Source organism: Lepisosteus oculatus, chromosome 23 (assembly GCF_040954835.1).
Source record: "Lepisosteus oculatus isolate fLepOcu1 chromosome 23, fLepOcu1.hap2, whole genome shotgun sequence".
Lineage (NCBI taxonomy): Eukaryota > Metazoa > Chordata > Actinopteri > Semionotiformes > Lepisosteidae > Lepisosteus > Lepisosteus oculatus.
Genome location: NC_090718.1, coordinates 772,174 through 787,153, shown reverse-complemented (window position 1 = coordinate 787,153; position 14,980 = coordinate 772,174). Strand labels below are relative to the sequence as shown.

At 48.0% G+C, this 14,980-nt stretch overlaps 1 protein-coding gene across 3 annotated transcripts in view; it reads left to right on the top strand.

The window, feature by feature from the left end:
* The window catches only part of LOC138224561 (uncharacterized), a 277,799-nt gene that overhangs the window by 254,226 nt on the left and 8,593 nt on the right, over positions 1-14,980 (top strand). Inside the window, exons 2-7 of one of the 3 annotated variants that reach the window (XM_069182448.1) lie at positions 2,824-2,949; positions 5,433-5,459; positions 7,780-8,058; positions 8,492-8,800; positions 9,820-10,122; positions 11,020-11,097. In XM_069182448.1, the coding sequence (XP_069038549.1) occupies positions 2,913-2,949; positions 5,433-5,459; positions 7,780-8,058; positions 8,492-8,800; positions 9,820-10,122; positions 11,020-11,097 (1,033 nt within the window). In that variant the 5' untranslated portion in view covers positions 2,824-2,912. The remainder of the gene's footprint in view (positions 1-2,823; positions 2,950-5,432; positions 5,460-7,779; positions 8,059-8,491; positions 8,801-9,819; positions 10,123-11,019; positions 11,098-14,980) is intronic. The other 2 variants (XM_069182446.1, XM_069182447.1) reach the window with 2 other exon arrangements.

Below are 14,980 nucleotides of genomic sequence, written 5' to 3'. Positions count from 1 at the left end.
CAGTCCAGACCCCAGTCTCTCCCAGACCCCTGACTCTCCCAGTCCAGACCCCAGTCTCTCCCAGTCCAGACTCCAGTATCTCCCAGTCCAGACCCCTGTCTCTCCCAGTCCAGACCCCTGACTCTCCCAGTCCAGTTACAGATACAGAGACACACTACAGAGGTGTGAAAAAGTGTTTGCCCCCTTCCTGATTTCTTATTTTTTTGCATGTTTGTCATACTGAAATGTTTCAGATCATCAAACAAATTGAAATATTAGACAAAGATAACACAAGTAAACACAAAATGCAGTTTTTAAATGAAGGTTTTTATTATTAAGGGAAAAAAAATCCAAACCTACATGGCCCTGTGTGAAAAAGTGATTGAACCCCTTGTTAAAACATGAATCAACTGTGGTTTATCACATCTTTGGAAAGCTGTGTTCAATTTCTCTAGCCACACCCAGGTCTGATTACTGCCACACCTGTTCTCAATCCAGAAATCACTTAAATAGACCAAAATATCCTTAAAAGCTAGACATCATGCTGCGATCCAAAGAAATTCAGGAACAAATGAGAAATAGAGTAATTGAGATTTATCAGTCTGGAAAAGGTTATAAAGCCATTTCTAAAGCTTTGGGACTCCAGCGAACCACAGTGAGAGCCATTATCCACAAATGGCGAAAGCAGGGAACAGTGGTGAACCTTCCCAGGAGTGGCCGGCCGACCAAAATTACCCCAAGAGCCTAGCGACGACTCATCCAAGAGGTCACAAAAAACCCCACAACAACATCCAAAGAACTGCAGGCTTCACTTGCCTCAGTTAAGGTCAGTGTTCATGACTCCACCATAAGAAAGAGACTGGGCAAAAATGGCCTGCATGGCAGAGTTCCAAGACGAAAACCACTGCTGAGCAAAAAGAACATAAAGGCTTGTCTCAGTTTTGCCAGAAAACATCTTGATGATCCCCAAGACTTTTGGGAAAATACTCTGTAAACTGACAAGACAAAAGTTGAACTTTTTGGAAGGTGTGTGTCCCATTACATCTGGTGTAAAAGTAACACAGCATTTCAGAAAAGGAACATCATACCAACAGTAAAATATGGTGGTGGTAGTGTGATGGTCTGGGGCTGTTTTGCTGCTTCAGGACCTGGCAGACTTGCTGTGGTAAATGGAACCATGAATTCTGCTGTCTACCAAAAAATCCTGAAAGAGAATGTCCGGCCATCTGTTCGTGACCTCAAGCTGAAGCGCACTTGGGTTCTGCAGCAGGACAATGATCCAAAACACTCCAGCAAGTCCACCTCTGAATGGCTTAAGAAAAACAAAATGAAGACTTTGGAGTGGCCTAGTCAAAGTCCTGACCTGAATCTGATTGAGATGTTGTGGCATGACCTTAAAAAAGCAGTTAAGGCTCAAAAACCCTCCAATGTGGCTGAATTACAACAATTCTGCAAAGATGAGTGGGCCAAAATTCCTCCACAGCGCTGTAAAAGACTCATTGCCAGTTATCGCAAACGCTTGATTGCAGTTGTTGCTGCTAAGGGTGGCCCAACCAGTTATTAGGTTTAGGGGGCAATCACTTTTTCACACAGGGCCATGTAGGTTTGGATTTTTTTTTCCCCTTAATAATAAAAACCTTCATTGAAAACCTGCATTTTGTGTTTACTTGTGTTATGTTTGTCTAATATTTCAATTTGTTTGATGATCTGAAACATTTCAGTGTGACAAACATGCAAAAAAATAAGAAATCAGGAAGGGGGTAAACACTTTTTCACACCACTGTATATCTGCCAGTTCTCTGCAGTTCCTCACGTCACACAGCTCTTAACCTCAGTTACAAAACCTGACCAGAAATACTGTGGTTTTTTAGCTGTGACTTCAGCAGAAGCAGCAGATGAGCAGCGATCGGGCCTGTATCCGAGAACTGTGCATGATAGGCGTTTTCAGAAGCAGGCACGCCCCTCAGTGTTATGAAGAAACTTGGTTTCCTATTTCTCTGAGAATCAAACTGATGAAACATCATCAGTACAGTTTCTTCATCTTTACTGTTCGGCACTGTTACTCTTTCGCAGTTTAACAGGATTTCATTTATCAGCTCACAGGCATCTGAAGCCAATAGTAGATACAGAGTGTTTCTCTTCTGGCTTTTTGAACTGAGCTGTTACCAGCTACACACAAGAGTGTCAGCCTGTGCTGTGTGTTAGTGTGCTGTCACGACACACAGGAATGTCACCCTGTGCTGTGTGTTAGTGTGCTGTCACGACACACAAGAGTGTCACCCTGTGCTGTGTGTTGGAGTGTCTGTACCCCAGCCTCCCTGAGCTCTCCTCTCCTCAGCGCCCTGCTGTGTGTTGAGTGTGTCTGTGTCTGTACCCCAGCCTCCCTGTCCTCTCCTCTCCCCAGCGCCCTGCTGTGTGTTGAGTGTGTCTGGGTCTGTACCCCAGCCTCCCTGTCCTCTCCTCTCCCTTGTGCCCTGCTGTGTTGAGTGTGTCTGGGTCTGTACCCCAGCCTCCCTGAGCTCTCCTCTCCCCTGCGCCCTGCTGTGTTGAGTGTGTCTGGGTCTGTACCCCAGCCTCCCTGTCCTCTCCTCTCCCCCGTGCCCTGCTGTGTGTTGAGTGTGTCTGGGTCTGTACCCCAGCCTCCCTGTCCTCTCCTCTCCCCTGCGCCCTGCTGTGTGTTGAGTGTGTCTGTGTCTGTACCCCAGCCTCCCTGTCCTCTCCTCTCCCCAGCGCCCTGCTGTGTGTTGAGTGTTACTGGGTCTGTACCCCAGCCTCCCTGAGCTCTCCTCTCCCCAGCGCCCTGCTGTGTTGAGTGTGGCCTCATTCTCTGCTCTCGTCTGTCAGAAGCAGTGTGGTTTCCTGTGCTTCATCCCCTGAGCACTTCCTCAAACACTTCTTCACTCTCATAGGAGCTGACTGACCTCTCCCACAACATGGCCCCTCTCTGCGTTCTTCTCGTCTTCCTGGCTTGTGAGTGCTCCTTTCTTTCCCGCTTTAGCCCTGAGGAGCTCCCTCTCTCTTTTCTCCTCTCTCCCTCTCTCCTCTCTCCTCTCTGCTCTCTCCTTTCTCCTGTCTCCTGTCTCCTGTCTCCTGTCTCCTGTCTCCTCTCTCCTCTCTCCTCTCTCCTCTCTCCTCTCTCTCCTGTCTCCTGTCTCCTCTTTCCTCTCTCCTCTCTCCCTCTCTCCTCTCTCCTCTCTCCTGTCTCCTCTCTCCTCTCTCCTGTCTCCAGCGTCAGAGTGGTGGTGCCTCTGTGAGTCAGTGCTGTCTCTCTGTCTCTGTGTCAGTGGGGGGTCTTTCACTTGCTGTTTCACTAGAGCTGTCATGTCTCTCAGTGACTCTCTGTCACTGTGCGTCAGTGTGCGTCAGTGTGCGTCAGTGTGTACAGTGTGTCACTGTGTCACTGTGTGTGTGTACAGTGTGTCAATGTGTGTGTGTCCAGTGTGTCCATGTGTCCAGTGTGTCACTGTGTCAGTGTGTCCAGTGTGTCACTGTGTCAGTGTGTGTGTGTCCAGTGTGTCACTGTGTCACTGTGTCAGTGTGTACAGTGTGTCAGTGTGTCAATGTGTCAGTGTGTGTGTGTCCAGTGTGTCTGTGTCAGTGTGTCCGTGTGTACAGTGTGTCCAGTGTGTCACTGTGTCACTGTGTCCAGTGTGTCAGTGTGTCCGTGTGTCCAGTGTGTCCAGTGTGTCACTGTGTCACTGTGTCCAGTGTGTCAGTGTGTCAGTGTGTGCAGTGTGGCAGTGTGGCAGTGTGTCCAGTGTGTCCAGTGTGTCCAGTGTGTCACTGTGTCACTGTGTCCAGTGTGTCAGTGTGTCCGTGTGTCCAGTGTGTCCAGTGTGTCCAGTGTGTCACTGTGTCACTGTGTCCAGTGTGTCAGTGTGTCCGTGTGTCCAGTGTGTCCAGTGTGTCACTGTGTCACTGTGTCCAGTGTGTCAGTGTGTCAGTGTGTGCAGTGTGTCCAGTGTGTCAGTGTGTGCAGTGTGGCAGTGTGGCAGTGTGTGCTGTGTGTCCAGTGTGTGCAGTGTGTCAGTGTGTGCAGTGTGTGCAGTGTGTGCAGTGTGTGCAGTGTGTGCAGTGTGTCCAGTGTGTCAGTGTGTGCAGTGTGGCAGTGTGGCAGTGTGTGCAGTGTGTCCAGTGTGTCCAGTGTGTCACTGTGTCACTGTGTCACTGTGTCCAGTGTGTGCAGTGTGTCAGTGTGTGCAGTGTGTGCAGTGTGTCCAGTGTGTCCAGTGTGTCACTGTGTCACTGTGTCACTGTGTCCAGTGTGTCAGTGTGTCAGTGTGTGCAGTGTGGCAGTGTGGCAGTGTGTGCAGTGTGTCCAGTGTGTCCAGTGTGTCAGTGTGTCAGTGTGTGCAGTGTGTGCAGTGTGTGCAGTGTGTGCAGTGTGTGCAGTGTGTCAGTGTGTCAGTGTGTACAGTGTGTCAGTGTGTCCAGTGTGTCAGTGTGTGCAGTGTGTCCAGTGTGTCAGTGTGTGCAGTGTGTGCAGTGTGTCAGTGTGTCCGTGTGTCCAGTGTGTCCAGTGTGTCAGTGTGTCCAGTGTGTCAGTGTGTCAGTGTGTCAGTGTGTCCAGTGTGTCAGTGTGTCCAGTGTGTCAGTGTGTCAGTGTGTCAGTGTGTCCAGTGTGTCAGTGTGTCCAGTGTGTGCAGTGTGTGCAGTGTGTGCAGTGTGTGCAGTGTGTCACTGTGTCCAGTGTGTCCAGTGTGTCCAGTGTGTCAGTGTGTGCAGTGTGTGCAGTGTGTGCAGTGTGTGCAGTGTGTGCAGTGTGTCAGTGTGTCAGTGTGTACAGTGTGTCAGTGTGTCCAGTGTGTCAGTGTGTGCAGTGTGTGCAGTGTGTCAGTGTGTGCAGTGTGTCCAGTGTGTCAGTGTGTGCAGTGTGTGCAGTGTGTCAGTGTGTCCGTGTGTCCAGTGTGTCCAGTGTGTCAGTGTGTCCAGTGTGTCAGTGTGTCAGTGTGTCAGTGTGTCCAGTGTGTCAGTGTGTCCAGTGTGTCAGTGTGTCAGTGTGTCAGTGTGTGCAGTGTGTCCAGTGTGTGCAGTGTGTCCAGTGTGTCCAGTGTGTCAGTGTGTCCAGTGTGTCAGTGTGTGCAGTGTGTGCAGTGTGTCCAGTGTGTCAGTGTGTCAGTGTGTGCAGTGTGTGCAGTGTGTCAGTGTGTCCGTGTGTCCAGTGTGTCCAGTGTGTCACTGTGTCACTGTGTCCAGTGTGTCAGTGTGTCCGTGTGTCCAGTGTGTCCAGTGTGTCACTGTGTCACTGTGTCCAGTGTGTCAGTGTGTCAGTGTGTGCAGTGTGTCCAGTGTGTCAGTGTGTGCAGTGTGTCCAGTGTGTCAGTGTGTGCAGTGTGTGCAGTGTGTCAGTGTGTGCAGTGTGTCCAGTGTGTCAGTGTGTCAGTGTGTGCAGTGTGTCAGTGCTTGTGAACAGTGTGAGGCAGTGAGCTCACAGTCTCTGTATTTATTCCCAGGTCTGTCTGGACACACCAGAGCTCAAGGTCAGTGCATCAATGTCTCTCAGTGTCTCTCAGTGTCTCAGTATTTTAGTCTCTCAGTGTTTCTCAGTATCTCAGTATTTCAGTGTCTCAGTGTCTAAGTCTCTCAGTATCTCAGTGTTTCTCAGTATCTCAGTATTTCAGTGTCTCAGTGTCTAAGTCTCTCAGTATCTCAGTGTTTCTCAGTATCTCAGTATCTCTCAGTGTTTCTCAGTATCTCAGTGTTTCTCAGTATCTCAGTATCTCTCAGTGTTTCTCAGTATCTCAGTATTTCAGTGTCTCAGTGTCTAAGTCTCTCAGTATCTCAGTGTGTCTCAGTATCTCGGTGTCTCTCAGTCTCTCAGTATGTGACTGAACACGCATGTGTTCAGTCATTACAGTCCTCCGACAACTCAGTGTGCTTTTTAAACATCAGCTATTGTGCTCAGGGTAGTGTCTGCCTTCCATTATCTTGTCAACTGCAAATGAACCAAAACCGATATATTTCTAAATCAGAATGTCTGTTGCAGAAGAAGGTGTTCTGGGTACTGATTTCAGCACGACAGAGTGGAACAGACAGGAGCTCTTGTGTCACAACATCTCAGACGGTATTTCTTCTGGTAGTTCGGAGCTAATGGATCCGAGCATCGCATCCAGCTCATCCAGCAGTTCCTTGAAAGTAACCAGGGCATCGGGTTTCAAATCATAGCTATTAGTTCATCTGTTCCACACTCCCGCCACTCTTTGTGTAAAGATGCGCCTCTTGTTCTGTTTCCGCTTGTTTCCCTGTCGGTTCTGTTGAGGTCCACGGTACTGACCGTGTGAGCACCCTTGAGAATTAGGAATGCCTGGATCAGGTCCTGTCTCTCTTTTCAACAACAGAGATTCAGTGTCTTCGGCCTGCTGCTGCGGGACATGTCTTTGTGCCTGATAGTTATAACATCCACATTGTGTACATTGTCCCCCCTGTTTTCATCACATCCAGTAACTAGAAGTACACAGTGTTTTGGTGCCTTTAAACTTCCTTGTAGACAGTCACGTGACTACCCGAAAAAAACAGGCGCTATACTGTATCTCAGTATTTCAGCCGGGAGGAATACAGGACTTAGCAAAGGCACAGATACCTGCATCTTCAGGGCTCAGGCTGTGGCCTCAGTCTGTACTGTTCACCATGCAGTGACCAGAAACACACCAGTACACGGACTGTGACCTGATCGGGCTGCGTTCGCAGGGACAGGGGTAAGGACTGGCTTTTGAGACCTTAGATGTATGTTCAGTTCTATTATCTGAAACTAAAAATATTTTTCCATTACTTCCGCGGTCTGCATGTGTGAGACGGTCTCCAGTGTGGTTTTGCAGTTGTGTTATGAACTACCTGGGTCAACTTTTAAAAAGCCCTGGTTCTTTTTCACATTTATGATTTTTTAGGCATAAAAAAGATATAAAAACGGCGCTGTAATACAGGAAGTGTTCTGTCGAGGTTCAGACGGCTGTTGCCTGAAATCAGAGTTTCTCAAGGTGTAAAAACACGGTGAATATGCCCAATGAGGACGACCAGTGGCTTCTGGATTTAGCAGTCCTCACAGACCTGACTGAACTGCTGAGTGAGCTGAGTGTCGAGCTGCAGGGACACAATACAAATGTCATCGACACGATCAGCAGTGTCAACACGCTCAAAACAAATTACAAGTGTTCTCCGGTAAGCTTCTCAGTGCCAGTGCTCACATTAAGGTAGGATATTCTTTTCTCTAAAATGGGGAACATTACTGGTTCTCTGTAGCCTGAGTCACTTGCTTTCATTTGCTGTCATTTTAGTGATGGGTATCGTTATTGTACTGATGTGCCCACAGTCTGTTTTTCCTGTATCAGAGCTTCAAATTCACACTGGTAGATCGCACTGGACTGGCAAATGAAAAAGTAGCTCTTATGCTTAAAAAGGCTGGGCACCCCTGCTGTAGGGACTGTAGGACTGTAGGGACTGTAGAGACTGTAGGAGTGTAGAGACTAGGAGTGTAGAGACTGTAGGTACTGTAGGACTGCAGGGACTGTAGAGTTAAGAGCAACCATCTACTGTCTCTGCTCAGATGCATCATGGGAATTGTAGTTCTCAGTTGCGTACTGTTTAAATTAAAGACTATTTTTAACCTGTATACAGACAATACAGGTACAGGAATAGTTAGGGTTAGGGTCTTTGCCTGTAGCCAGCAGTGCAGCAGTGCAGCAGTGCAGTGTGTTATACTGATGACAGGAGCAGTGAAGAGTCCTGGGCAGCACCAGAGAGATGAGACACAGAGCTCTAACACTCCTGTCAGTGCCGCTCAGGACCTGTTTGCTCTGTTGACAGGGGAGCTGCAGAAACCAGAGGTCGCTGTGGAGAGCTCGAAGATCTCCAATGAAGGACGTGTCCTTATTGCCTGTAAGACTTCCAGCTCTGTCAATGTTACCACCTGGAACCTGTACTCTGGAGACACACAGCAGCCACACAGATCATTGAAGACTAGAGGAAAGAGCTGTCTGTTTAATGAGAGTGTGAGCGATCTGAGCAGTGAGGTGAGCTGTGACTACAGTGTGGGTACAGACCCCAGCACTCTCTCTCCACGCAGTGACAGATACATCATACCAGGTGAGTCTCTGATCCCTTTCCTACACTGAGACACTGATCCACTCTCACATCCTGAGAGCTGTACTCTGGTACTGAGTCACTGCCTGTGTTCATGAACAAAAATAACCCTCATGCAGCACACATCCTGTAATAACTACACTCTGACACTCTCTGTTCCCAGAACACATGATAACAACCCCCTGACTGTCTCTGTTCCTGTGACAGATATTAACAACACCCTGACTGTCTCTGTTCCTGTGACAGATATTAACAACCCCCTGACTGTCTCTGTTCCTGTCACAGATATTAACAACCCCCTGACTGTCTCTGTTCCTGTCACAGATATTAACAACACCCTGACTGTCTCTGTTCCTGTCACAGATATTAACAACTCCCTGACTGTCTCTGTTCCTGTCACAGATATTAACAACCCCCTGACTGTCTGTATTTCCAGGTCACTCACAGAGACCAGACATCAGTGTGACTGACTCACAGATCTCTAAAGGAGGTTCTGTCACTGTTACCTGTGTGGTTCCTGAGTCTGTGAAAGGAATCAGCTGTGAGCTGTACAGACACACAGATCCCAGTGTCTTCAGGACTCTGAATGTCTCAGAGAATGAGTGTCACTTCACTGTGACTGGGACAGAGCTTCTTCAGGGACTGAGACAGACTGGGCTGTACACTGCTGTTGATCTGAGCTGTGAGTATAGAGACCCAGTCTCTCGCTCACAGCACAGTGACAAGACCACAGTACAGGTGCTGGGTGAGTGTTTTAATAAGTCACTTCTTTGTGCTGTTTGTATCTCTGTGTCACAAACACAGTTATACCAGGCTCCAATGTATTCTGTCAGAAACAATGTCAGAGAGGAACAGAAAGGTCATTACACTTAATTTCTGTGAAGAAGAAATAGTTCTGGACCAGCAGTGATGTGTTGAAAAAAATTAGAATCCAAAATGAAGATCGGATCCAGGCTCACTGGAGTTGGGTTGGGGGAGACAGCTGTCTGGGGCGGATCAGGATCCAGGTTTCTGATCCGGTTCTAGTGCAGCTTGTGTCCCAGGGGACACAGATCCGACTCAGGAAACCCAGAGGAATGAGGCTGCCATCAGGATCATCAGACTAGTATCTTATTTTCCTTCGGATGAGACGTAAAACCGAGGTCCTGACTCTCTGTGGTCATTAAAAATCCCAGGGCGTTTCTCAAAAAGAGTAGGGGTGTAACCCTGTCCTGGCCAAATTTCCCCCTGGTCTGTACCAATCATGGCCTCCTAATAATCCCCCTCTGTGAATTGCCTACATCACTCTGCTCTCCTCCCCACTGACAGCTGGTGTGTGGGGAGCGTTCTGGTGCACTATGGCTGCCGTCGCATCATCCAGGTGGGGCTGCACACTGGTGGTGGTGGAGGGGATCCCCATTACCTGTAAAGAGCTCTGAGTGGAGTGTCCAGAAAAGCGCTATATAAGTAAAAGCAATTATTAATTATTATAATTATTATTATTTTACAGTCTCAGCCTGTAACACAGGCTCCTGCATGGGCTCCCCTGCCTGTTGCTCCTGATGATCAGATGAGTTCCCTTCCTGTGTGTGGGCGGCCTGTGATACCAGGCTCAGTGGTGTGACACACTGTGTCACAGGAACGCCTCCTGAGGGCTGTTCTTCTGATAAATCTGTCTGAGAATTCAGTTTACAGTAGGTTGTGAAGCTCACTGAGTTTCTAAGGACACCAAAACAAGAGAACACTGAAACTCATGATGAAGAGCCTGACTGTTGTGTCCTGCAGGTGATCCCCCGAAGCCTGAGCTGAGAGTGAGCCCTGCAGTGGTCAGAGAGACAGACTCCGTGGAGCTGAGCTGTGAGGTGCCTCAGTCTGTCTCTGTGTCTCACTGCTCCTTCTACACCGAGGGAGCGCGACTCACTGAGAGTCACCCAGCCTGCCGGAGGTCCTTCACTGGGGCTCAGCTGGCCACCGGGGGGCGCCGCAGTGCGGTCAGGAGGGTCAATGTGACGTGTCAGTACACTGTGAAGACAGACTATTCGGAGTCTCCATCACCTCACAGCGACCCTGCTACAGTGACAGTGATGGGTAAGGACAGACTCTGACCTGCTCCAGTGCTTCCAGCAGTGACAGGGATCCAGGGTTCTGGGGCTGACCCGTGCCCCTCTCCAGTCACGCCTGAGTGAAACAGCTCAGTTTCTGAGGACAGTGACCAGACGCTGTGCCCCTGCTCACAGCATCTCTAATGGAAAGTTAATGAGAAAAGGTGTTTTATCCTAAAAATGTTGTTTACGGACAGAGCTGTGCTGCAGAAGCAGCTGGATACTTAGAACAAAGTGTGATAGCACCCAGCTCGTCGAGGGCACGGGATGTTTTAATAATGTTTATCTCTGCTGCTGGAAGAAGGGAGTATGAGAAACTATTTGAACAATTGCTCTTCTTTGCTAAAAGCAAAAACCTATAAGTAATGGAAAATCACCCATCACACTTGATGTAGAAGAGGTCTTGTCTTCGGAGCTGTCGGTGGCCTCTCGAGGGTGGGCACTGGGGGCAGCTGTGGGCAGGAGACACTGGCCAGCACACAGCTTCCTCAGGGGAGCAGTCGGATTCCTCTCCACTTCAGGCACGAGTACTGTTGGAATCTGATGCTGTTTTTTAAACCATGCAGGTCTGATAAGTTAAAAACAGGACAATATGAATATGGACTTATATTCGGCTTTTCCTTTTCCTCTTGATGCAGAATCTTGTGTTGCTTCAAGGTTTCCTACAGGTACAAATGTGTTAATCACAGTAATATACTGTGATGTATCGTCAACCAGTGCATCTTTATTAACCTCTCTAGATGTCCTTTGTACATAATTACAGCAGGGCTCTTCTCTAATGGTATTGTTACTGTTTGAACTGTACATGTGCTGTGATGTCCAGTCAGTCAGTGTGCAGATATGACACTGTGTCCTCTCAGGTGAACTCTCTCTTCTGTCTCAGGTGAGCTGTCCAAGCCCACAGTGTCAGTGACTCCTGAGATGGTCAGTATCAGAGACACAGTTCAGAGAGGAGAGAGAGGTGAGAACAGCCTGAGCTCTTCTCTCAATTCAATTCAATTCAATTCAATTCAAGGTGCTTTATTAGCATGACCGATGGGTACAATCAGTGTTGCCAAAGCAAATAAAAATAATAAAATTAACATAGAACAAAACAAAAAATAGAAGTAAAATAAAATCTACAGACATGTTACAGACATTTACAACAAAGACATATTATATAATATTGACATATACTGTAGGCGGCTGGAGCATTATTGGGAGACGGACTCACTGTTCCTCAGGCTGTGACAGGAGATCACATACTGGGCTGCCAGATCAACTGAGTTCCCTCCTCCCTCTCCCAGTAGGATTGGGACCTGTTGTGGTTTTGGCAGGTGTGGGAACTCTGGGATTAGATTTCTGAATTTCGGGAAGAATGTTTCTCTAATCCCAGAGTATCTGTCACAGTGCAGTAGGAAGTGCACCTCTGTCTCTATTTCTCCCTGCTGGCAGTGGGAGCACAGCCTGTCCTCTCTGGGCAGCCAGGTCTGCCTGTGTCGCCCAGTTTCTATGGCCAGGTTGTGGTCGCTGAGCCTGTACTTCGTCAGGGTCTGTTTCTGTTTGTTATTTTTTATTTTGGTCAAATATTCAGCTAGTGTGTATTGTCTGTTTAAGGTTCTGTAGCATTCCAGTTTATGTTGTGTTTGTGTGTGTGTGTCCCAGTGTGTGAGATATTGCTGTTTGATCTGTGGTGTGATGTGGTTGAGTCTGGGTTGTGGTGCTCTAGCAGTGCTGTCCTGAGGCTGGTTAGTGTTGGTGTGGCTCAGGTCGGTGAGCCTCAGGACCAGCTGGCTCAGGGGGCTCTGTTTTGGGCTCAGCTCTTGGCTCAGCAGGGCTTTGTGGTGGTAGGAATTTTGGTCGCTGTTTTTTAGGTGTAGCCAATACTTTAATATTCTTTTCTGTATGTTTATCAATAGTGGGTACTGGCCTAGTTCGGCCCTGCACCCGTTGTTAGGAGTTTTTCTCTGCACACGGAGGATGATTCTACAGATCTCCATGTGCAGAGTTTCTGTGGGGTGTTTGTCCCATTGGGTGTAATCCTGGTCTGTGAGGGGACCCCAAACTTCACTGCCGTATAGGGCAATGGGTTGGATTACACTTTCAAATATTTGGAGCCAGATTCTTGTTGGTGGGTTGATGTTGAAGAGCCTCCTTCTTATTGCGTAGAAAGCCCTGAGTGCCTTCTCCCTCAGTGCCTTCACTGCCAGGTCAAAACTCCCGGAAGAGCTGATGGTGAGACCGAGATATGTGTAGCTGGATGTGTGCTCCAATGTGTTGTTGTTCAGTGTGAATTTGTACCTGTTTCCCTGAGGTCTGGCTTTCTTCTGGAAAACCATAACTCTGGTCTTGTCCAGATTGACTGTCAGTGCCCAGGTCTGACAGTACTGCTCCAGCAGTGCCAGGTTCTGCTGCAGCCCCTGTTCTGTGGGCGACAGCAGGACCAGGTCATCTGCGTAGAGCAGGAACTTGATTTCTGTGTCGTGTAGTGTAAGACCAGGAGCTGCAGACTGCTCCAACATTCCTGCTAATTCATTGATATAGATATTGAACAGTGTTGGGCTCAGGCTGCAGCCCTGTCTCACCCCGCGGCCTTGGGTGAAGAATTTAGTCCTTTTGTTTCCAATTTTCACTGCACATTTGCTCTCTGAATACATTGATTTAATGATGTCGTACACTTTGCCCCCTATGCCACTTTGGAGTAGTTTATAAAACAATCTCTCATGCCAAATCGAGTCAAATGCTTTTTTGAAATCGACAAAGCAGGCAAAAATTTTTCCTTTGTGTTTTTGGTGGACGTGTTTGTCTATCAGTGTGTGTAGGGTGTAAATGTGATCAGATGTGCGGTGATCTGGCAAGAAGCCAATCTGACTTTTACTCAGGACATTGTGTTCGGTAAGGAAGGCCAGTATTCGTGTATTTAGGATACTGCAGAATACCTTCCCCAGGTTACTGTTCACACAGATGCCCCGGTAGTTGTTGGGATCGAGTTTATCTCCACTCTTATAGATGGGCGTGATCAGTCCTTGGTTCCAGGCCTCGGGGAAACATCCGGCTGTCATGATGAGATTGAGGAGTTTGAGCAGGGCTTGTTGCAACTTTGGGCTGCTGTGTCTCAGCATTTCATTTATGACTCCATCATGGCCACAGGCTTTGCGTGGTCTGAGGGCCTGGAGTTTGTCCAGTAGCTCCTGCTCAGTGATTGGGGAGTCTAAGGGGTTTTGGTTGTCTTTGATAGCCAATTCCAAAATTTTGAGTTTTTCATAAATGGTGTTTTGGTCTGATTGATTTGTATTTGGGAGCTTTTCATAGAGATTTTCAAAGTATGTTTGCCAGATTGTTCCATTTTGGATGGCCAATTCTTCTGGTTTTGATTTGTTTAAGTTGTTCCACTTCTCCCAGAAACAATTCTGATTTAGTGACTCCTCAATTTCTGCAAGTTGTTTGTCTATGTATGTGTTTCTTTTCTTTTTCAGCGTGTGTTTGTAAAGTTTTACCATGTCACAGTACCTGAGTCGCAGATCTGTGTTGTGTGGTTGTCTGTGTTTTTCATTTGAGACTTTTCGTAGTGCATTTCTGATGTTTTTGCACTCCGTATCAAACCACTTTTCTTTTGCTTTTGTTTTTTGGTAGTTTTTTGATGTAGTTGTTTTTAGCTTAGATTTTGATGCTAGTTTGTGGAATAGGTGATTTAGTTTTTGTGTGGCCAAGTTTATGCCTAATTTGTTGGTTTGATACGGAGTGTTTAGGAATGTGTCCATCAGTGTCTGAATTTCCTCATGGCCCAGTGCAGTTTGGTATCTGTCTAGGCTGTCTGTGTCCCATCTGTATGCCTGGTTGAGGTCATACAGCTGGCTGGGCTGTGTCAGTGTGTCTCTGTGTTGGTGTGTTCTCTTCATGTAGAGTGTGATCTGGCTGTGGTCGGAGAGGGGAGTTTGTGGCCTGACAGTGAAGGCACTGATACAGGAGGGGTCCAGGTCGGTGATGGCGTAGTCCACCACACTGCTGCCCAGAGCTGAGCTGTAGGTGAACCTGCCTAGAGAGTCCCCTCTAGTCCTGCCGTTGACGATGTACAGGCCCAGCCCTTGACAGAGCTGCAGCAGCTCGCGCCCGGTGCTGTTGACCGTGGTGTCATGGCTGCACCTGTGTGAGGTGACCGGTGTGTGGTACAGAGGGGATTGTCCGAATATGTGAGTATTTCCCTGTGTGCTGGTGAAGTCTGCCAGTGTGCCTGTTCGTGCGTTGAGGTCACCACAGAGCAGCACGTTTCCCTGGCCCTGGAAGTGACCGATCTCCGTGTGGAGACTGGGGAGAATTCCCTCACTGTAGTAGGGGGATTCTGAGGGCGGGATGTAGACAGCACACAGGAAAACCTCGTTTTCTGTACAAATGGTATTTCTTTTGATTTTAAGCCAAACTCGTGACTCTTCTTTCTTTACTAATTGTATGGAGTGACTGAGCTCCGCTCTGTACCACACAATGATCCCCCCAGAGTCTCTGCCCCGGGTGATTTGGGGTTTTTTGACAGAGGGCACCATGATCTCCTTGTAGCCTGGGGGACAGTGGGTAGCCAAGTCTCCCCGACACCATGTCTCCTGTAGGATCATGATGTCTGTCTCCTTTACATCCTTGATAAATTCAGGATCAGTGCTCTTCAGCCCAAATGCTGACGAGCCCAGACCCTGAATGTTCCACATACTTATCTTTAGAGATCTCATTGTCATCGTTTGAATTATCTTTGCAATTTGTTATTGTTTTCTGGAACTGTATCAAATTTGTGTCGGACATTTACATCATCAACAGAAACAAGTATTGTGCTGGGTTTTTGTCTGTCGCTGTGGGTGATGGAAGTTCAGCTCATAAGC